This window comes from Neophocaena asiaeorientalis, unplaced genomic scaffold, assembly GCF_003031525.2.
Source record: "Neophocaena asiaeorientalis asiaeorientalis breed wild unplaced genomic scaffold, Neophocaena_asiaeorientalis_V1.1 scaffold54, whole genome shotgun sequence".
NCBI lineage: Eukaryota > Metazoa > Chordata > Mammalia > Artiodactyla > Phocoenidae > Neophocaena > Neophocaena asiaeorientalis.
Window position 1 is genome coordinate 3,997,491 of NW_020174938.1, and position 18,660 is coordinate 4,016,150.

At 46.8% G+C, this 18,660-nt stretch overlaps 1 protein-coding gene across 1 annotated transcript in view; it reads left to right on the forward strand.

Annotated features, from left to right (window-relative positions):
• The first annotated feature begins 598 nt into the window (after positions 1-598).
• Positions 599-18,660, forward strand: part of GRAMD2A (GRAM domain containing 2A) — a 35,241-nt gene continuing 17,179 nt past the window's right edge. Inside the window, 1 exon segment of the mRNA XM_024761762.1 lies at positions 599-690. Within this exon segment, the coding sequence (XP_024617530.1) occupies positions 650-690 (41 nt within the window). The 5' untranslated portion in view covers positions 599-649.

The window sequence follows — 18,660 nt, forward strand, 5'->3', positions numbered from 1 at the left end:
TGGCTTGCACCTTTCCTCTCTCCTGACCACTCTGAAGGACCAAGCCTTTCCTGGTGGGGATAAGAGGGAAGGAGCCCACAGGCCAGGTTCATTGTCACACTGAGCTCTTCTGCCTGTGCTTTCCTACTCGATTTCTGGCCATCTGCAGTCCCTTTCCAGACACCTCCAAAAGATTTTTGCCTGGGGAGGCACTGAAAAGTCCCCAACTCGGGAAAGCACATGAAATCATTCCTGCTCCGGAGCTGTTCAAAATTCCCACTGGTGTTCCCTACTCATGTCCTCACTTCTCTGGTGTGGAGAGAAATTGAAACTGCCTTGGAGCTTAGCGTTGGGAGGTTTTGGGAGGGATGGGTTTCTGCAAAGGGCTTCGGGCTCCGAGACTAAATGGCTAAAGAGGGAGAACCTGGAGCAGGCACCCAAGGCCCTCGCAGGGAAGGGCAGAGCGTGCAGACCCAGGCCGTCCTCCGGGGTAGGATCCGAGCAGAGCTTGGGGCCCCACCTGGATCTGGAGAGAGGGAGGAACAACCAATGGGCTGCGCCCGTCCCGTGCGAGCAGCCAATAGGCGGTCGGGGGCGTGTCATCCGAGGCGGTCGGGAGTGGGCATTCGGTCCTGCGGCGCGGTCCCCGGCGCTTGCTAGAGGCTCCGCGATGACTGCTCTGAGCCCGGGCGAGGCCGCCAAGGCGGGCAGGTAAGGGGCTGCGACCCACGGACCGGGCTCCAGGGCCCAGGGGCCGCCTCGAAGGGACGCTGCCCGGCGGGACCCGGAGGCCGCTGCGCCTCGGCGCGTTCTACCCGCGGGGCGGGCGCTTCCTGGCCCGCCGGAATGCGGGCTTCACTTCAGAGCTGCGCCGCGCGGGCCCTGGCGCTTCCCGGGCTAAGAGGTGTTCGCGTTGCGGCAGGATGTCAGGCTGTAGGCGCTTCGCGCGAGGGGTTCGAACCTGTCGGATGAGGGACATCCAGGCGGTACCAGGGAGGTGGAGGGCACCTCCCCCACCCACGTCGGGATACCTCCCGTGGTCCACCGTCACCCTCCTCCGCCGCCGTCGCTGGGCATTCATTCATTCATTCCCCAGCCATATCGACCCCCAGTCCTGACTGCCCCCCACCCGAGGGCTGGCGCTTCCCTTCTGGCCCCCGAAAGGGTCAGCCTCTCTCTCTTCCAAACGGGTCTGTAGCGGCGCTCGGTTGCCCGGGAGGCAGCGTGGAGCTGTCCCAGGACGACTCGGCCGCACCCATCCCTCAGGCCCTTCGCCGTTGGGCAGGCTGGGGCCAGTCTCTCAGCCTCGAGATCTGTTCCACAGTCACCCTCGGAGGAAGGAAAGTTCTTGCAGCTGGGCAAGGGGCAGGGAGGCAGGGCAGGCAGGAGGTGATATTTCAGGTGGCACCAAGAATTGTGGCCTCTGCCCCATGAAGTCTTGGGGCCCTGCAGGTAGGATTATTTGTGGAAGACAGAGCCAGTGGATGAAGCTGTAAGTTCCTGCGCTTGCCCCAGTCCCAAAGCCCACAGCCTGAGCTCTGAAGGCTGGCCATCTAGCACTGGGGCAGATAGGGTGAATGTGGTGTGAGCCCAGTGCCCAGTCCACACAAGTACATGGAACTGGTGGAATGTTTTTTTTTGTTTGTTTGTTTGTTTTTTTAAGAAGATGTTGGGGGTAGGAGTTTATTTATTTATTTTTGTTGTGTTGGGTCTTTGTTTCTATGCGAGGGCTTTCTCTAGCTGTGGCAAGCGGGGGCCACTCTTCATCGCGGTGCGCGGGCCTCTCACTATCGCGGCCTCTCTTTTTGCAGAGCACAGGCTCCGGACGCGCAGGCTCAGTAGTTGTGGCTCACGGGCCTAGTTGCTCCGCGGCATGTGGGATCCTCCCAGACCAGGGCTCGAACCCGTGTCCCCTGCATTAGCAGGCAGATTCTCAACTACTGCGCCACCAGGGAAGCCCCCTGGTGGAATGTTTAAGGGCTCCCTCTGTCCTGTCTTCAAAGAGGCTGGTGAGGCCCTACCCCACTGGCATTTGCCCTTCTTTGCTTTGCTTGCCCCACTCATCCTTGCAGGAATCAGGCTCCTAGGGAATGAGAGAATGTCCTGACAATCCGTGATGGCTTTGCCCCAGTGTACACCCCCTAGCTGGCTCTGAAGTCCAGTTCCTTTCAGAGCGAAGACTTATGGGGCTGCAGGGAGAGGTGGCATAGAGGGTGTCCTTCCCATCCTGCAGTGAGGGGGCCAGTATGCTCCTTCCGCAGTCCTCTGACCATGCTGACAGACACTCTCAGGTCTGAGGTTATGGTTTGACAGAACCCGTTAAGCAGTGCACATCTCTGGGGCAAATGGGCAGATCTAGAGCGCATCATGTCAGCGCAGAAGCTGACAGAAGCTGCTCCTGGTTTCCAGGAGCATTTCTGCTGGGGCCAAATCCAAGTTCTCCTTCCTGACTTGCCTTTGGGAGAATTTTCTGAATAGCCTAGAGGGGACAGCCCAGGTCCTATCCATGCCTTGATGTTACTGGTTGCTTTGAAATTTCTGAGCTTAGGCGAGTCTTCAAAGCCTTAGTGCAGACCAGAAGGATCTGTGTGCCAACCCATCCACCTAGGATGACCCCCTGAGGCTGAGGTCAGCAGTACTCAAGATGGGCTATGCCAGCCAGCCTCCCTGAACCTCCTCCACGTGCCTGTGCTTGGGTGGGCCCCCCCTAGTCCTTAACCTGGTTAAGTCGTGGCTTTGGCCCTTGAATGCCACATACCATACTTATCAGACCAGCATAAAGAGCCTGTCTCATAAGAAGTTCCTATTTTGCTGTGACCTGGGACAAGTCCCCTCTCTGGGCCTGCTTTGCCGTCGTAAGGTAAGGAGGTTGGATTGTAGGCTCCTTAAAGGCCTTCTCCATGCAGCCATTCAGTGACTCTGCTAACTAGCCTGGTTTCCCCCTTGATTTCTGGAGGTATTTTATCTCTTTACATAATTACTTCGTTGCTATGACTACCTATGGAAAGCCCATGAAGTCGAGACCCATGCAGCATTCCACTTTGGTGTCGAGTGTCTGAGTCCGGACACCAGAAAATAATTTGCTTTTCTCCTTTCCTGAGAAGTGAAAATAATTCCCCCCAATTCTGTAGCCATCTCTTATGCAAGGGTAAGTTTGGCAAGAAGTCAATCTTGGCCACTGTGCTGCTATTCACCTGGGCCACAGGGCACCAGTCTGTCACCACATGTTATCACCAATCTTTGAAGCTTTGATTAATTCCCCTGCTGTTTACTAAGGTAGGAAAGGAAGGAGGAGGGGGAGGGCAGAAGCCCCCCCGGAACGGAGCTTCCTTTGTAATTAAGAAGTACCTGCCTCCCCAGGGAGTCCCTGCCAGCTACAGCATGAAGGAAGGCACTGTTCCCACGAATATAAGCCTCCGCGGGGCAGGCTGGTGTCTCCCTTCTCCCCACTACAACTACACATTTTCATTAGTTTACAAATGCCTGGTCATAATTTAGGACTGGAGTGTTTTAATAACCTGTGGAGGTTGAGCCGATCTTTAAGTCCTTGTCCTAAGTTAGAGTTTCCTCAGATGATGTTTAAAACCACTAGAAAATCACATTGTTAATTTTTAAGTAGGACATTGGTTTTGGCTGGGACTATTTTTTAAAACTATGAACTAAAGGGGAAAACATAGTTTTTCGAGGCAGGAGCCTGCTGTGTCCCCCTTTGCCTGGCAAAATAATAAAGCTATCCTAATCTATTTCACCCTCAAAAAAATATGGACTAGGGCTTCCCTGGTGGCGCAGTGGTTGAGAAGCTGCCTGCCAATGCGGTGGACACGGGTTCGTGCCCTGGTCCGGGAGGATCCCACATGCCGCGGAGCAACTGGGCCCGTGAGCCACAATTACTGAGCCTGCGTGTCTGGAGCCTGTACTCCGCAACAGGAGAGGCCGAGATAGTGAGAGGCCCGCGCGCCGCGATGAAGAGTGGCCCCCACTTGCCACAACTAGGGAAAGCCCTCGCACAGAAACGAAGACCCAACACAGCCATAAATAAATAAATTTAAAAAAAAAAAAAATATGGACTAAAAAGCATATAAAGAATTAGTTTAAATCAAATACAAATTGATTTTCCTTCTGACGTGTTGACCCGGCACATCATGGTATATTAAATAATTGTCAAAATCATACTGGTATTTCATTTCACTGGTGTCTTGGGGTCATCGTTGGTGGCTTAGGGTCAGAACAGCAGCATGGGTGGGATGCCTGAGCAAACAGCTGTGACTGGTTGTAAGAATGTTTTTCTCCCTCATGTAAAGAAAAAAAATTAAATATTTCTAATTTATGTTAACATTAATCAAATTATTTGAAACTTGCCCATAATCACCAGGGCCACACAAAATGTTATATTTTAAATAATTTTTGAATTTTGAAGGACTATTCAACAATTTTGTTTTGAAATAACCTAGTGACAATACCTCAGAATCGATATTCTTATTCATACTGGGCTTCTTTGATTACCAAACAAGTTGAAAATGTTTATATATTTAATTGTTAAATCTTTTCGTGGTGGAGAATTTCAAACACATACACAGGAAGAGTAGTATAATAAGCAGTATGTGCCCATCACCCAGCTTCAACAATTATCGTCATGGGCCTCCCTTCTCCCTCCCTCCTGGATTACTTTGAAGCAAATCTAAGATATATTATTTCACCCACAATTATTTCCGTGTATACCTATAAAAGATAAGGTCTTTTAAAAATATAACTACAATACCATTTTCACACCTGAAAAGTAACAATAACTTCTTAAAATCATCAGGTAGCTAGTCGGCAAAGTTCCCACATCATCTAGTAAATGTTTTTGTGCCATTTTAAAAACTTTTATAAGGATCCAAATGAGTTTTATACAATTGGCTGAAACATTGAATCTATATATCTGTGTCTCTAGTAGTCTCTTGTAATGTATAAATTCCCCTTCTATTTCTTCTTTTTTCCTTGCAACTTATTTGTTGGGAAAAAATCTTTTTTTTTTTTTTTTCCTATACCATTGCCCAGTTTGCTGGTGCTGTTTAAAAATGTTCCTCTGACTCCTGTATTTCCTATAGATTGGCAGCTGGATCTAGACATTGATCAGATTCAGGAGGTACTGAACACTTGAGGAAACACATAAGGTCTGGTTATTTCTCTTTGGGGCATGTTAACAGCCATTGATGATTATTTCACGTAAACCCATTATTTCATTAGGGATTGCAAAATGGTATTACTCCAATTCTATCACTCTTTCATTATTTATTAGCTTGAATATTTCTATAAGAGAAATGTCCCTTCTTCAACTATTTGGTTACCCCAATACTAGAAAGGGAGAATAAATCCTCAGCTCTTTCCTTTTATTTACAGGTTTTCAAAATAATGAGATGGGTCTCTAGTAATCACCAAAGGTGACCAATGAGTCATTTTGGTATTATTATTGATCTCATGGATTTAAACATATTTGATGTGTTTTAGCTCACTGTAGACATTATTCTTATTGATGCTCAAATTGTCCCATCTTGCTCTATCTTCAGGTTGGCTCCTGAATACTTGTGCCATCACCACAGTCTTTTTTTTTTTTTTTTGCGGTACGGGGGCCTCTCAATGGTGTGGCCTCTCCCGTTGCGGAGCACAGGCTCTGGATGCGCAGGCTCAGCGGCCATGGCTCACGGGCCTAGCCGCTCCGCGGCATGTGGGATCCTCCCAGACCGGGGCACAAACCCGCGTCCCCTGCATCGGCAGGCGGACTCTCAACCACTGCGCCACCAAGGAAGCCCCACACAGTCTTTGACGGCTTCCTTGCTTTCTGGTATGATTAGATATTTTAGGCCCATTTGTGTATTTCCTGCCCCAAATCTGGAATCAGCCGTTTCTCTAAGGAACACCGGTTCCCTTATGGGAAATTGCATGACCATAATCTAAGCACCAGGGGTGTTCATTGCTAGCTGAGTATTTATTTTTTTTAAAGTAATCAGTTTTGAAGTTTATCTTTTAAACCCATTTGATTGCTGATCAAATTAAAATTGTATTTCCTATCATTTTGGGAGTCATAGGCTATATTAAAAATATAGCACAGCAAAGTGACTCAGCCATACACATACATGTATCCATGAAGAAACTTTAAATTATACTTGGCAGTTGTTTTAATAATCTCTCTCTCTCTCTCTCATTTTACATAATGAGAATTGAAGCCCGCAGGAATTGGCATACTGTGGTCAGCAGGCCAAATCCTGCCCATTGTCTGTTTTTGTAAATAGGGTCTTACAGTCATGCCCATTTAAAAAAAAAAAAAAATCTAATGAAAGTGAAATATTCTCTTTCCAGAGACATGTTCCTTTGTTCAGACATAACAGTTTTGCCCCAAATTCCAGGAGTTCACAGACCTTCCCTGCAACCCTTGCCTGGATTCCACGGTCCATTAGACTGTCAACTGGGGTCCATAATGATGGAGGAAGACTTGGGAGGACTGGAAATAACCAGTTGGCCCCATGTAAGAGCAGCAAATGGGAAAGCTAATGGGTCTTGCAGTATCAGACCCAGGAGAAGAGAGATTAGGAGTAGTTATTGCAAAGACTCTGCACCGGTCACACCAGCAGTGAAGATCTGGTTTTATCAAGAAAGGAACATGATGTCAAAAGTTTGTTCTTTGGTGAAGGATCAGTAGATAGAGAGAGGTCCATCTGGGTGTTGGAAAGAACTTTCTAATAATCAGAACTTCAGTGACATACCTGATAGATCACAGTTACATGTAGGCGCACGTTTTGAAATGTCTTGTGCCTAATTGCAACTTTACTCTTTTTTCACCCACTTGAATATTTACTTCCTTACACTAAGTTCCTTGATATGGATAACACTGAGTAAGGTTGTTTTATTCCCCCCTTTTAAGTTATTCTCGGTTACATAGTTACTGTGGTATAATAATAGGAAGAGCCTGAGCTTTCAGAAAGACCTGGATTCAAATCCTTGCTCCACAAGTTACTGCTGAGTTACTACTGGCTCTGAGCCTCCCTCTCTTCTCTATAAAACAGAGTCACATCTGGCCTACTTCAAAGATTCTCAGGCTGTGTAATGGCCTGGTACACAGTAGATGCTCACCAAAAATGAGTTTCCCTGCAGTTCCTCCGGCTTTGAGAATCTGAGACCAGGTCTCTCTGATGATTCAGACCCAGCTGTAAGAAAAGCTTGGTCTTTTTTTACTATTCAAGGTGCAAAGTTCATTTTTTAAAAATAAACTTTTTAATCTTTAGATAATTGTAGATTCACATGCAATTGTGTGAAATAATACAAAGATCTCGTGTACATTTCCCCCAGTTTTTCTCAGTGGTAATATCCTGTATAACAATAGCACAACCAGAAAATTGACATTGATATAATCCCTTTGACCTTATTCAGATTTCACCAATTTCACATGCATTCATTTGTGTGTGTGTGTGTGTGTGTGTGTGTGTGTGTGTGTGTTTAGTTTTGTACAGTATTATCATGTGGGAATTTGGCAAAGTTCATTTTTAAAATCAAGGTTTCTTTTTCTGTTGGATTCTGAGGGTTTTCATGTAAGAAGCATGTTTTAGAAATTTGGAATTTAAGAAATGTCTATTAGTTAACATTGCTGTGCCTTTGGAACAAGTTTTTTTCTTTCTGTGTCTTTGTCCTTTTTTTTCATTCTCTCACCAAATGAAAATAGTTTATTGTGATCATAAAATTTAGGCAAAGTATACTACAGAAAATTATAAAGAAGAAAAGAAACACCTGCAATCCCAACTCAAGGAGGAAAATAATGTTAGAATTTTGGTGAGCATCCTTCCCAATATATTTTATAATACATGCTGTTCTATATAATATTTTTTCCAATGTTCTATAATGCTATCCTTTGTGGTAGACTTATTTTTAATAAGTTTTAAAAAATAATGATAAATATCATTTTAATAGTTACATAGCCTTTCATTCTTTGAATAAACCATAATTTGTTCATGCCCTATTGTTTTTTTCCTCTTCTACAAGTGTAGTGAACTACATTTCAGTGCACATTCTTATACATTTAAATTTGTGTTCAATTATTTCCTAAGAATAAATTGTTAGAAGTGGAATTTGTGGGTCTGTTGAGTATCTACATACAAATGTATGTACGTTTTCACACACTGCCCTCTCACACAGGAGTGTGTGAGACTGCCCATTCAGCAACATGTTGATCAACAGTAGATGTTATTAAACTTTTAAGCCTTTGAAATTTAGTAAGTAAAAATATCCCTTCTATTTTATTTTTAAATATCTTTATTATTTTTGTTGATTTTAAAAGGATTACACCCTGTTATAATAAGTTCAAACAAAACAGAAACTATTGAGAATGAATTCTTCCCTGAGATATAATCACTGTTGTTTGACATAGAACTTTTAATTTTATAAATGGGTTACATCTTGGTTACTTATATATACTTTTCACTAAACAACATATTTTGGATTTTTTTCCATATTAGCACATGCAGCTATACTCTAGTCTTTTAGTCAATTGCATAGGACTCTGTTATATTGACAAAATATTATTTTGGTATTTCCACCTTTTCCTTCATACTTGTTAACTAAAGGAATATAAATTTTTGCCTACTTGTCCATTTATTTCCTTATACCAAGTTCCATGAAATGGAGTTGCAGGATCAAAGGATTTACATTTCTTAAATAGTTTGATATATGTTAGAAAGGTTAACTAAGTTTTAAGTCTCATCATGGAAAATAAGAATGCTTATTTTCCACATCCTTTCCACGTCCTGTAATATTGAGCACTATAATTTTTTTAGTGTTTACCAGTAAGATAGGTAATAGAGATATTTCTTTTTTTGTGACTTACCTGTTCATATTCTTTACCCACTTTTCTATTAGATTGTTTACCTTTTTCTTTCTGACTTGGATGAGTCATTATCATTTAAAAACACCAATCCTTTGTTGTTTACATCACCTTTTAAATTTTAATTAATTAATTTATTTTGACTGCATTGCGGTATGTGGGATCTTAGTTCCCTGACCAGGGATGGAACCCATGCCCCTGCAGTGGAAGTGCAGAGTCTTAACCACTGGACCACCAGGGAAGCCCCCTGCCAGTTTACATTTTGATGTACAAAGGTTTTTAATTTTTATGCAATTAAATCTTTTATGTGTTCTGGGGTTTATATCTTGCTTAGGAAGACCTTTCTCGGTATGTTAATATTCTCTTCTATTTTATTTTAGTTTTTATTTGACTTAGAAAATATTTGGATGTTTAATCTACCTGGGATTTATTTTTGTGAATGGTGTGAGGTAGCCGGTTGCCCCAAGAACATTTATTGGACAATCTGTTCTTTCCTTACTTATTTGAAACAGCTTCTTTCTTACATACTAAATTCTCAGATACCCATAGATCATCTTCTGGACTCCCCTTATGTTCTGTTGATCTATTCATCTTTTCCTGAACTAGTAAGTATTTTAATTGCTCCAGCTTTGTAGTTTATTCTGACATCTGGTAGGGCATTTGGGATAAATTCGCTTTTTTAAAACTTTCAATCTTCCCACTCAGGAGCAGAGTTTATCTCTCCATTTATTCAAGGCTTCTTTCGTGTCATTTAAAAAATGTCTGTGATTTTCTTCTCATAAATTGCTCTACATTTTAAGAGTTTATTCTTGGGTAACTTATATGTATTGCCATATGAATAGAATCATTTCCCCAAATATATTTTATAACTGTTTATTGCAGGTCTACTGAGAAACTACTGATTTTTATATTGATCTTGTAACCACTAGAATAACAATTAACTCCATGAGAGTGTACTGTGTGTCTTTCCTTATCACAGCTCTGCCTAGCCCATGGCCCAAATATAAGAATATCTGGGCCACTTTCTTATGATTTTTCCAGTTGATGACGTATCCTCTAGTTAGTTTATGTTACCATCTTTCAAACAATAATCATTGCTTTTTATTGGGGTGGCCAAAAAGTTCGGGTTTTTGGTAGGACGGTAGGAAACCCGAACCAACTATTTGGCCAGCCCCAATAACGTATGAACCTTGGATTTCTTTTTCGTGCTTTTGTGCAATGGCTAGAACTTCCAGAACAATGTTGAATAACAGTGGCGAGAGCAGGCATTCCTAGGGGGTTTCCACCAGTTGGACAATCTGGGGTTCTCCCTGGAGGGAGAGGTACCAGGACCCAGTAAGCTCTTTAAGAGTAGGTCATCACCCGGGAATCCGAACCCTTAGACGAGCACGACTTGGGGGAGCCCGGTTAGCAGAAGCCTGTGGCAGGGCGCGGAGCTGGACCCTCCTGGGACGTCCCAAATCCGGGCCAATACCAGGTTTGGGTCCCGGAAGGGGTGCGGGCTCCCTTTCCAGGGAGCAGAGGTGCCGGCATGGTTGCTGTTTTTCCAATAGCCCTCCAGTCTACGCAAGCTTTTGCTCTTCCGCTTACTGACGCATCGGCCCCCGCCAAGGGGTGGGCAGGGCAGGGCCGGGCGGGCTGGCGCGGGGCCCTGCGGTGCTGGAATTCTGGGTGTGGCTGCCCTCTCGGCGCCGGGTGGCGCTGGGTTCTCCAGCCCTTCCAAGGGCTGGCGCAGAAAATGGACTTGTGGTTCGCGGGCTGCGGCAGAGATGCGCCAGGGGTGAGGAGCGTCAGGTGAGGATGGCTGGGGAAGGCTGGACCAGGCGGGGAAGCTGCGGGCAAGGGCAGCACCCACTCCCTCCCCGACTGTGGACACCCCGCCCAGGGAATCAGGAGAGGGAGGTACAGTCCCATCCCCCAGAATCTCCGTGGTCTTTCACTGGGAGGAAGGCAGGATCCGAGGTTGGTGGGGCGCTGAGCTGGCCGGTGGCCTGGGCTGCCGGCTGTGCTCGGCAGCATCCTCACTTGGGCTCAGAGGCCTCTCCTCACAGTCCGTCCCTGGGATGCAGTCAGCAGCGTGGGAGAGAGAAAGGAGGGGCAGGCCTTTAGCACCCGAGTCTGGATTCAGACCCCCACTAGGGCACCAAAACGGTCCTGGCTAAAGCTGCAGATCCCCTCCTTGTTGCTAAAGTTACTTAGACTGCCTTCCAGTCCTCCCGCTGTTTGGCCTCTCAGCAAACTTCACTGCTTTCCCATTCCTCCTTTTTGAAGTACTCTTTCGGCTTCCATGACAACCTATACACCTGGTTTTTTTTTTTTTTTTTTTTTAAACCACTGTGCCACCAGGGAAGCCCCACACAGTCTTTAAGTGCTGTAATTCTTGAGGTCCCAGGCTACTCTCCTTCCCCTCCCTCTTCCCCATGCTCCTAGTGGAGATATAATTCACACACCATAAAATTCATCCTTTTAAAGTGTGCCGTTCAGTGGCTTTTACTGTATTCACAAAGTTGTGCAACCATCATCACTGTCTAATTCTGGAACAGTTTCATCACCTCCAAAAGAAACTCTATGTGCATTAGTCACTTCCCATTTCCCCTTCCCTCCAGCCCCTGGCAACTACTAATCTACTTTCTGTCTCTGTGGATTTGCCAATTCTGGACATTTCCTGTACGTGGAATCATACGATATGTGGTCTTTTGTAACTGGGTTTTCATTTAGCATAATGTTTTTAAGGTCCATTCATGTTGTAATATGTATCAGTACTTCATTCCTTTGTATGGCTGAATTATGTTCCACTGTATGGGTATACCACGTTTTGCTTATCCATTCATCAGTTGGGTATTTGGGTTGTTTCCATTTTTTGGCTATTATGGTAATAATTATCATAATGCTATGAGCATTCCTTTTTTTAAAAACTTTAAAAAATTGAAGTATAGTTGATTTACAATGTTGTGTTAATTTCTGCTGTACAGCAAAGTGGTTCAGTTATACATACATATACATTCTTTTTCATATTCTTTTCCATTATGTTTTGTCACAGGATACTGAATATAGTTCCCTGTGCTCTAAAGTAGGACCTTGTTGTTTATCCATCCTATATATAATAGTTTGCACCTGCTAATCCCAAACTCCCAATCCATCCCTCCTCCACCCCCTTCCCCTTTAGCAATCACAGGTCTATTCTCTATGTCTGTGAGTCTGTCTCACAGAGAAGTTCATTTGTGTCATATTTTAGACTGCACATATGAGTGATATCATACGGTACCTGTCTTTCTATTTCTGATTTCACTTAGTATGATAATCTCTAGGTCCATCCATGTTACTGCAAGTGGTATTATTTCATTCTTTTTTATGGCTGAGTAATATTCCATTGTATATATGTACCACATCTTTACCCATTCATCTGTTGATGGACATTTAGCTTGTTTCCATGTCTTGGCTATTATAAATAGTGCTGCTATGAACATAGGGGCGCATGTGTCCTTTTGAATTGTAGTTTTGTCTGAATATATGCCCAGGAGTGGGATTGCTGGATCATATGGGAATTCTATTTTTAGTTTTTTGAGGAACCTCCATACTGTTTTCCATAGTGGCTGTACCAGTTTACATTCCCATCAACAGTGTAGGAGGGTTCCCTTTGCTCTGAGCATTCTTGTACAAGATTTTGTGTGCCCATATATTTTCAGTTTTCTTGGGTATATGTACCTAGGAGGAGAATTGCTGGGTCATATAGTAAACGTTTAACCATTTGAGTAACTACCAAACTGTTTTCCAAAGCAGCTGCACTAATTTACAATCCCACCAGCAATGTGTGAGGGCTCCAGTTTCTCCTTATCCTCACCAACACCTGATATGAATTACAGTCTCTCAGGGGTGTGAAGTGGTATCCCATTGTGGTTTTGATTTGTATTTCCCTGATGACTAATGATGTTGAGCATCTTTTTGTGTACTTATTGGTCATCTGATATCTTCTTTGGAAGAATGTTTATTTAAACATTTGCCCATTTTTAGTTGGATTATTTGTCTTTTTATGTTTCAGTTTTGAGTTCTTTAAAAAGATTTTGTGGTTAAGAAAAACACATAACATAAAATTTACCATCTTAACCATTTCTAAGTTCATTTGTACAGTTCAGTAATGTTAAATATACGTATTCATATTGGTGTGCAATCAATCTCCAGAACGTTTTCACCTTGCAAAACTGAAACTCTATACCCGTTAAATAACTCTCCATTCCGCCCCCCTCCTCCAGCCCCTGGCAACCACCATTCTACTTTCTGTTTCTATGAATCTGACTACTCTAGGTACTTCACATAGGCGGAGTCATACAGCATTTATAGTTTTGTGACTGACTTTTTTCACTTAGTATGACATCTGCAAGGTCATAAGAGTTTTTCATATATTCTAGATACTAGTCCCTTATCAGATGCATGATTTACAAATATTTTCTCTCATTCTATGAGTTTCCTTTTCACCTTCTCAATATAATTAGCAGCACAAAATCTTCTAATTTTGATGAAGTTCGATTTATCTATTTTTTCTTCTGTTTCTTGTGCTTTTGGTGTCATAGCTTAGGAGACCATTGCCTAATCAAACAAAGATTTACACATATGATTTCTTCTAAGAGTCTTAGCTCTCACACTTTTGAGTTATTTTTTTGTACATGGTGTGAGATAGGGATCCAACTTAATTCTTTTGCATGTGGATGTCTAGTTGTCCCCGCACCATTCATTGAAAAGACTATTCTCTCCCCCGTTGAATCAGTCTTGGCACCCTTCTCGATAGCTTCTCTTCTTTATGTACCCACTTTCCCTCGGGGATCTTCCTAGCTCCTGTACCCATCCATGGGCCAATAACTCAGAAATGTATCCCTTCAGCCTGGACCTTTCTTCTGAGCTCCTTACTCATATGTAACTGGATATCTCCACTTAAATGTTTCTCACACATGTTTAAGACTGAACTCATGATTGTTTCCTTCAAATATGTTCTTTTTCCAGTATATTTTCCTCTCTTTTGTCTCAGCAAAACACAGCAGTATCCTGCTTGCAATCCAGAAATCTAGAGTCAGGTTTGACACTTCTTACCTTATGCCCCACATCCAGCTGATCACCAAGTCCAGGTTGGTTCTACTTGGAAATATATATTGTGAATCTATCCCTCAACCTCCATCACCACCACTGCCACCAAGTCTGAGACCTCATCTCTTTGCTGGAATACAGTCTCCTAACTGGTCTGTCTCCATGGAAAATTCTAAATATATACAAAAGAGGAGGAGAGTTGTAGGAGGGGCCCCCATGTATTCATCACCACTAACTACAATAACCACCAAGATCAGGTTGTCCCTATTACATCAGTACTCATCCTGTGCTCCCCCTGCCCCACACCCTTTGGATTACTTTGAAATAAATCTATGTATTAGAGTGATCTGCTCAAACGGATGCTGCTCCATACTCTTTAACGTACAAAGTTGACAGTGTATTTCCCCTTTTAAATCCCTTCATTGGTTCCTCATAGCTTTTCTTTTCTTTTTTTTGTTTTGTACTATAAACAACTTTATTCATGGACTTTCATATAAGTATAAAAGTGATGGATATTAAAATCACACTTTCACATACATTTTCCAGAAAAAGCCAATTCCTGTATATACTGAAAATCAGATATCAAAATCTGGGGGCCCAAAGTCCCCAGAAGAAACCAGTTGCGGGGGTAAGCAGCTATATCTAGTGTCTCCGACTCCATTTCTGCAGCGCAAAAGGCCCCCCCCCCGTAGTTGTTCTTTTTGTTTTGTTTGTTTGTTTTTTGCGGTACGCGGGCCTTTCTCCGCTGTGGCCTCTCCCGTTGCGGAGCACAGGCTCCGGACGCGCAGGCTCAGCGGCCATGGCTCACAGGCCCAGCCGCTCCGCGGCATGTGGGATCCTCCCGGACCAGGACACGAACCCATGTCCCCTGCATCGGCAGGTGGACTCTCAACCACTGTGCCACCAGGGAAGCCCTACCCCCCATAGTTTTTAAGAGAATGACAAAAACCCTTATTGGGGCCCACAAGACCCTGCATGATCTAGCCCTGCCAACCTCTCCAGCCTCATTGCTCATCACTTCACTACTCACCTCTACCCTCCAGACACAAAGGCTGTGTTTATATTTCTCATATGTGCCACACACATCTGGCCTCAGGGCTTTTGCACATCATACACCCTCTAATAAACCCTCTACAAGGACCCCTTCCCAACACCCTCCAATCCTCCCCACCCCGACCCTGCCAGCCCCTCAGTCTGATTAGCATCCATTGGCTATCAGAGCAAATGCTGCTGCTGCTGCTTCGGGGGGTCTTCCCCACTCTCCATGGGTGACTCAGGACTCCTTGACAGAGGTCCTCCTAGGACGCTGTGCTTTGCCTTCGTAACGTACATTACACAGTTATACTTATGTATCGGTCTCTATAAATATTTGTTTCATGTCTACCTCTCCCACTGGGCATTTTGGGGATAGTAGCGTGCCTTATCCCTCTTCGTATACACAGCACTTACACAGAGCTGAGCGAATACAGGCGTTCAATTGGCATTTGTAGGATGGAGGCAGAGGGGCCGGCAGCCCTCTGAGGGCTTCTGCCAGCCTGTCCTGGGATTGGGGTTTTTCTGACCACGGAGAGCCAGTGGCCATCTGCCCCCTCACCCAGTTCCTGGCTAGGCTTTGTTATTCCCTCAGACAACATTTGCTTTCCCTCCTGGCTTGAGACTTTCTTGCCCCTTTGCAGAGGAGTAACTGAGGCCCAGAAGGGGAGAGTGGCTTCTCCAAGGACCCACAACAGTGAGAGGTACTTCTAGGCCTGCGTCCTGTCTTCCTGTCCCCACGCCCAGGCTCTTCCAGGACACTGAGTCTGCTCGAGACTGCCTGTGCCCTGACAAGAGCCAGGTGGGCCCCCAAAGCCAGAGTGATTCTGAGGTGGGTGTCCCCGGGTGGTTGGAGTTGGGTATGCTGGATGCTACCCATGGATGGACAGAGCTGACTTGTCCCGGGAGTAGCCACACCTCCAGGCAGCCTTGAGTGGGGGTGAGCATCTGAGGGTGTCTGTGGGCCCTCCCCTCAGCCTGCCGGGCAGAGGGTGGCCCCCAGGAGCACAGGGGTGCTCTGTTTCTTCATGAATGCAAGTCTGTGTTTAGACCTGAATGACCAGCTTCTTGTCTGGAAACAGCCAGGCCCCAAGTGGCCTGCCAAGAAAAAGTGGTCTGTGACCAGGTCCAGGGGTGCCAGCTCTCACAGATGCTGCTCCGGCGGTGGGCACTGTGGGAGGAGGCCAGCAACAGGCAGGTCGCTCTCTGCAGAACCAATTCCCTGCTCCATCGTAGCCGGGGCTTTGTAGGAAATCCTGCGTATCCCCAGGAGCGAAGCTTCCAGGTTTCAGCCATTTGTCCATCTGTCTCCCTGGTGACTGTTGTCACTCTGCAGGTCTTTGAGCTCTGGCCAGGAAGGGGGCAGCAACTGCTGGCCTCGTACCTCTGGTGGAGAGAGAAGAGAGGGTGGGATCCTGAGTATGGTTGGGCCTGAGCTGTGGGAGGACCTCTGGGCCCCAGGGGATAGGACGCAGTCCGTGGATGCCACCCAGGTGTAAAGAGGGCCCTGCCCGCTGCCACTGTCCCAGGGGAAAGGTTCAGTCACGCAGGACATGTATGGAGCTTTGCGGGTGCAGTGGGGGGCCCGGTGGTGTCCCCATCTCTACTTCCCATGGGGAGCTCACCTCTGGGCATCCTTCAAGGGACATGATGGGAGGGTAGGGGGGCAACTCAGCTCTCAGTGGTGTAGGCAGGGGTGGGAGGCCCAGCGGGCAAGGCTGTGAGAACCGGCCCCCTTCCCCAGGCCTGGGCCGTGACCAGTCTCAGATCCTCACAGCGGCCCTGACCATCTGCAGGCCAGAGAAAGGATTCTCCCCATTTTAGAGAGGAGGGAGGAAACTCAGAGGGAGATGCCTGGGGGCCACCCGGAGGGTCAGGGGAGCCAGAGGCAAACTTGAGTGAGTTGTTCTCACTCCAGGCCGCGCCGTGTGTTTTGTGGGACTCTAGTTCCCTGGCCAGGGACCGAACCCAGGCCCTTGGCAGTGAGAACGCAGAGTCCCAACCTCTGGACCGCCAGGGAATTCCCTTACTCCAGGTCTTATGTTGGTATCCTGAGGCCCCACTGCTGCTACACAAACTACACAGAGGGGTTTTCCACAGGGAGCATTTGTCTCTTCGGTAAACAGTTATGGAGCACTTACTGTATGCCTGAGGTTGTGCGAGGCCCTGGGGTAAGAGATGAATATGACAGTCTAGGGGGGAGACTGCCGCATCAACAGGTGATACAGCAAAGGAGGCTATCTGAGCAGAAGTGGGCACAGGCGGGGGATAGCTCTGCTCTCCCTGGAGGTACAGGCCGGCCAGGCTTCAGGGAGGAGAGGTCCTGGGGGGTGAGAAAGAGGGGTCCCTACCTCGGGCAGCAGCAGCTTAGCTGGGCAGGGCCCAGGCAGACCTGGGAGGGGGGGCTCCTTAGCGCGGCTCCCGAGGGCAGGAGAAGCGTCAGCCTGAGCACTTTGCTCTCAGATTCTGTCCGCATGAGGAGCAGGGCCTTTCTGGTGTGCTGAGAGCCCAGGCCTGGGTGGGAGGTCAGGGAGAAGGGAAAAGGGGTTGGGGCCCTTTAACCAGGGCTGGTCCAGTCAACCAGGCAGCTTGGCTGCTGAGAGTGGGAGATGGGGCCAGCCTTGCCCCTGGCCCTCCCAGCTCTCATTGGATGGGAGGACCCAGGGTTTCTGAGATCCCTGTAGGTAGAAGGAGTTCTTGTTAGCACCAGCGCTCAAAGGGGTCCTTGTTCAGGCTGGATCTAGCCGCCCCCAGAGGGCTGGGCCAGCCCACATCTTCCTAGCAACTAGCTCATCCAGTGTGTTTGGTTCTTGGAGTAAGGGAGATAAAGCCTAGGGGGTTCTGATCTAGGGAACCCCACTTCCCAGAAGGGCTCCCACATGATCATCTCAGCCCAGTAGACACCCCCTCCATTTCCCCTAGTCCCCCTGTACTGGGCCTGTGGGGAGAGCGGGGGCCTGGCCCTGCAGCAGGGAGAGCTCTAGGAAAGGGCAGAATTTGGGTCCCTCGAGCGCTCCAGGCACGGTAGAAAGAGTGCACACTTTCAGCCAGACTGGATTTTGAATTCGAGCTCCACTGCTTTCCAGTTACGTGGTCAGGAGCAAAGTGCTTTGCCTCTGTGGGCCTCAGTTTCCTCATCTGTGATGGGAATGGTGCATCTCTCTTGCATGACTAGAACTGGACTGAGATTAGAGGAGATCATGAGCCAGATCCATTCACCTCCTTCCCCCTGGGGGCTCCATCGTTAATGGGGCCAGACTTGGTCTGAACTTTCTTCAGAGGCTTCTTCCCTTTCTTGGTCCTGAAGGTGCATTGCAGGTATGGTACCCCCAGGTGTGGGTATCAGCCGTCTATGGAGTCCTGGCCCTGCCAGCGAACCCAGCTGAGCCTCCCTTCTTCACCCGTGAGGTGTTAAGTTGTACTACCTGCCCCACTAGTTGCGGCGAGCGGGGGCTGCTCTTCGTTGCGGTGCGCGGGCTTCTCATTGCGGTGGCTTCTCTTGCTGCAGAGCATGGGCTCTAGGCGGGCGGGCTTCAGTAGTTGCAGCACTTGGGCTCAGTAGTTGTGGCTCACGGGCTCTAGGTCACAGGCTCAGTAGTTGTGGCACACGGCCTTAGTTGCTCCGCGGCATGTGGGTCTTCCCGGACCAGGGCTCGAACCCCTGTCCCATGCATTGGCAGGAGGATTTTTTTTCCCTCCCCCACCAGGGAAGTCCCATCATG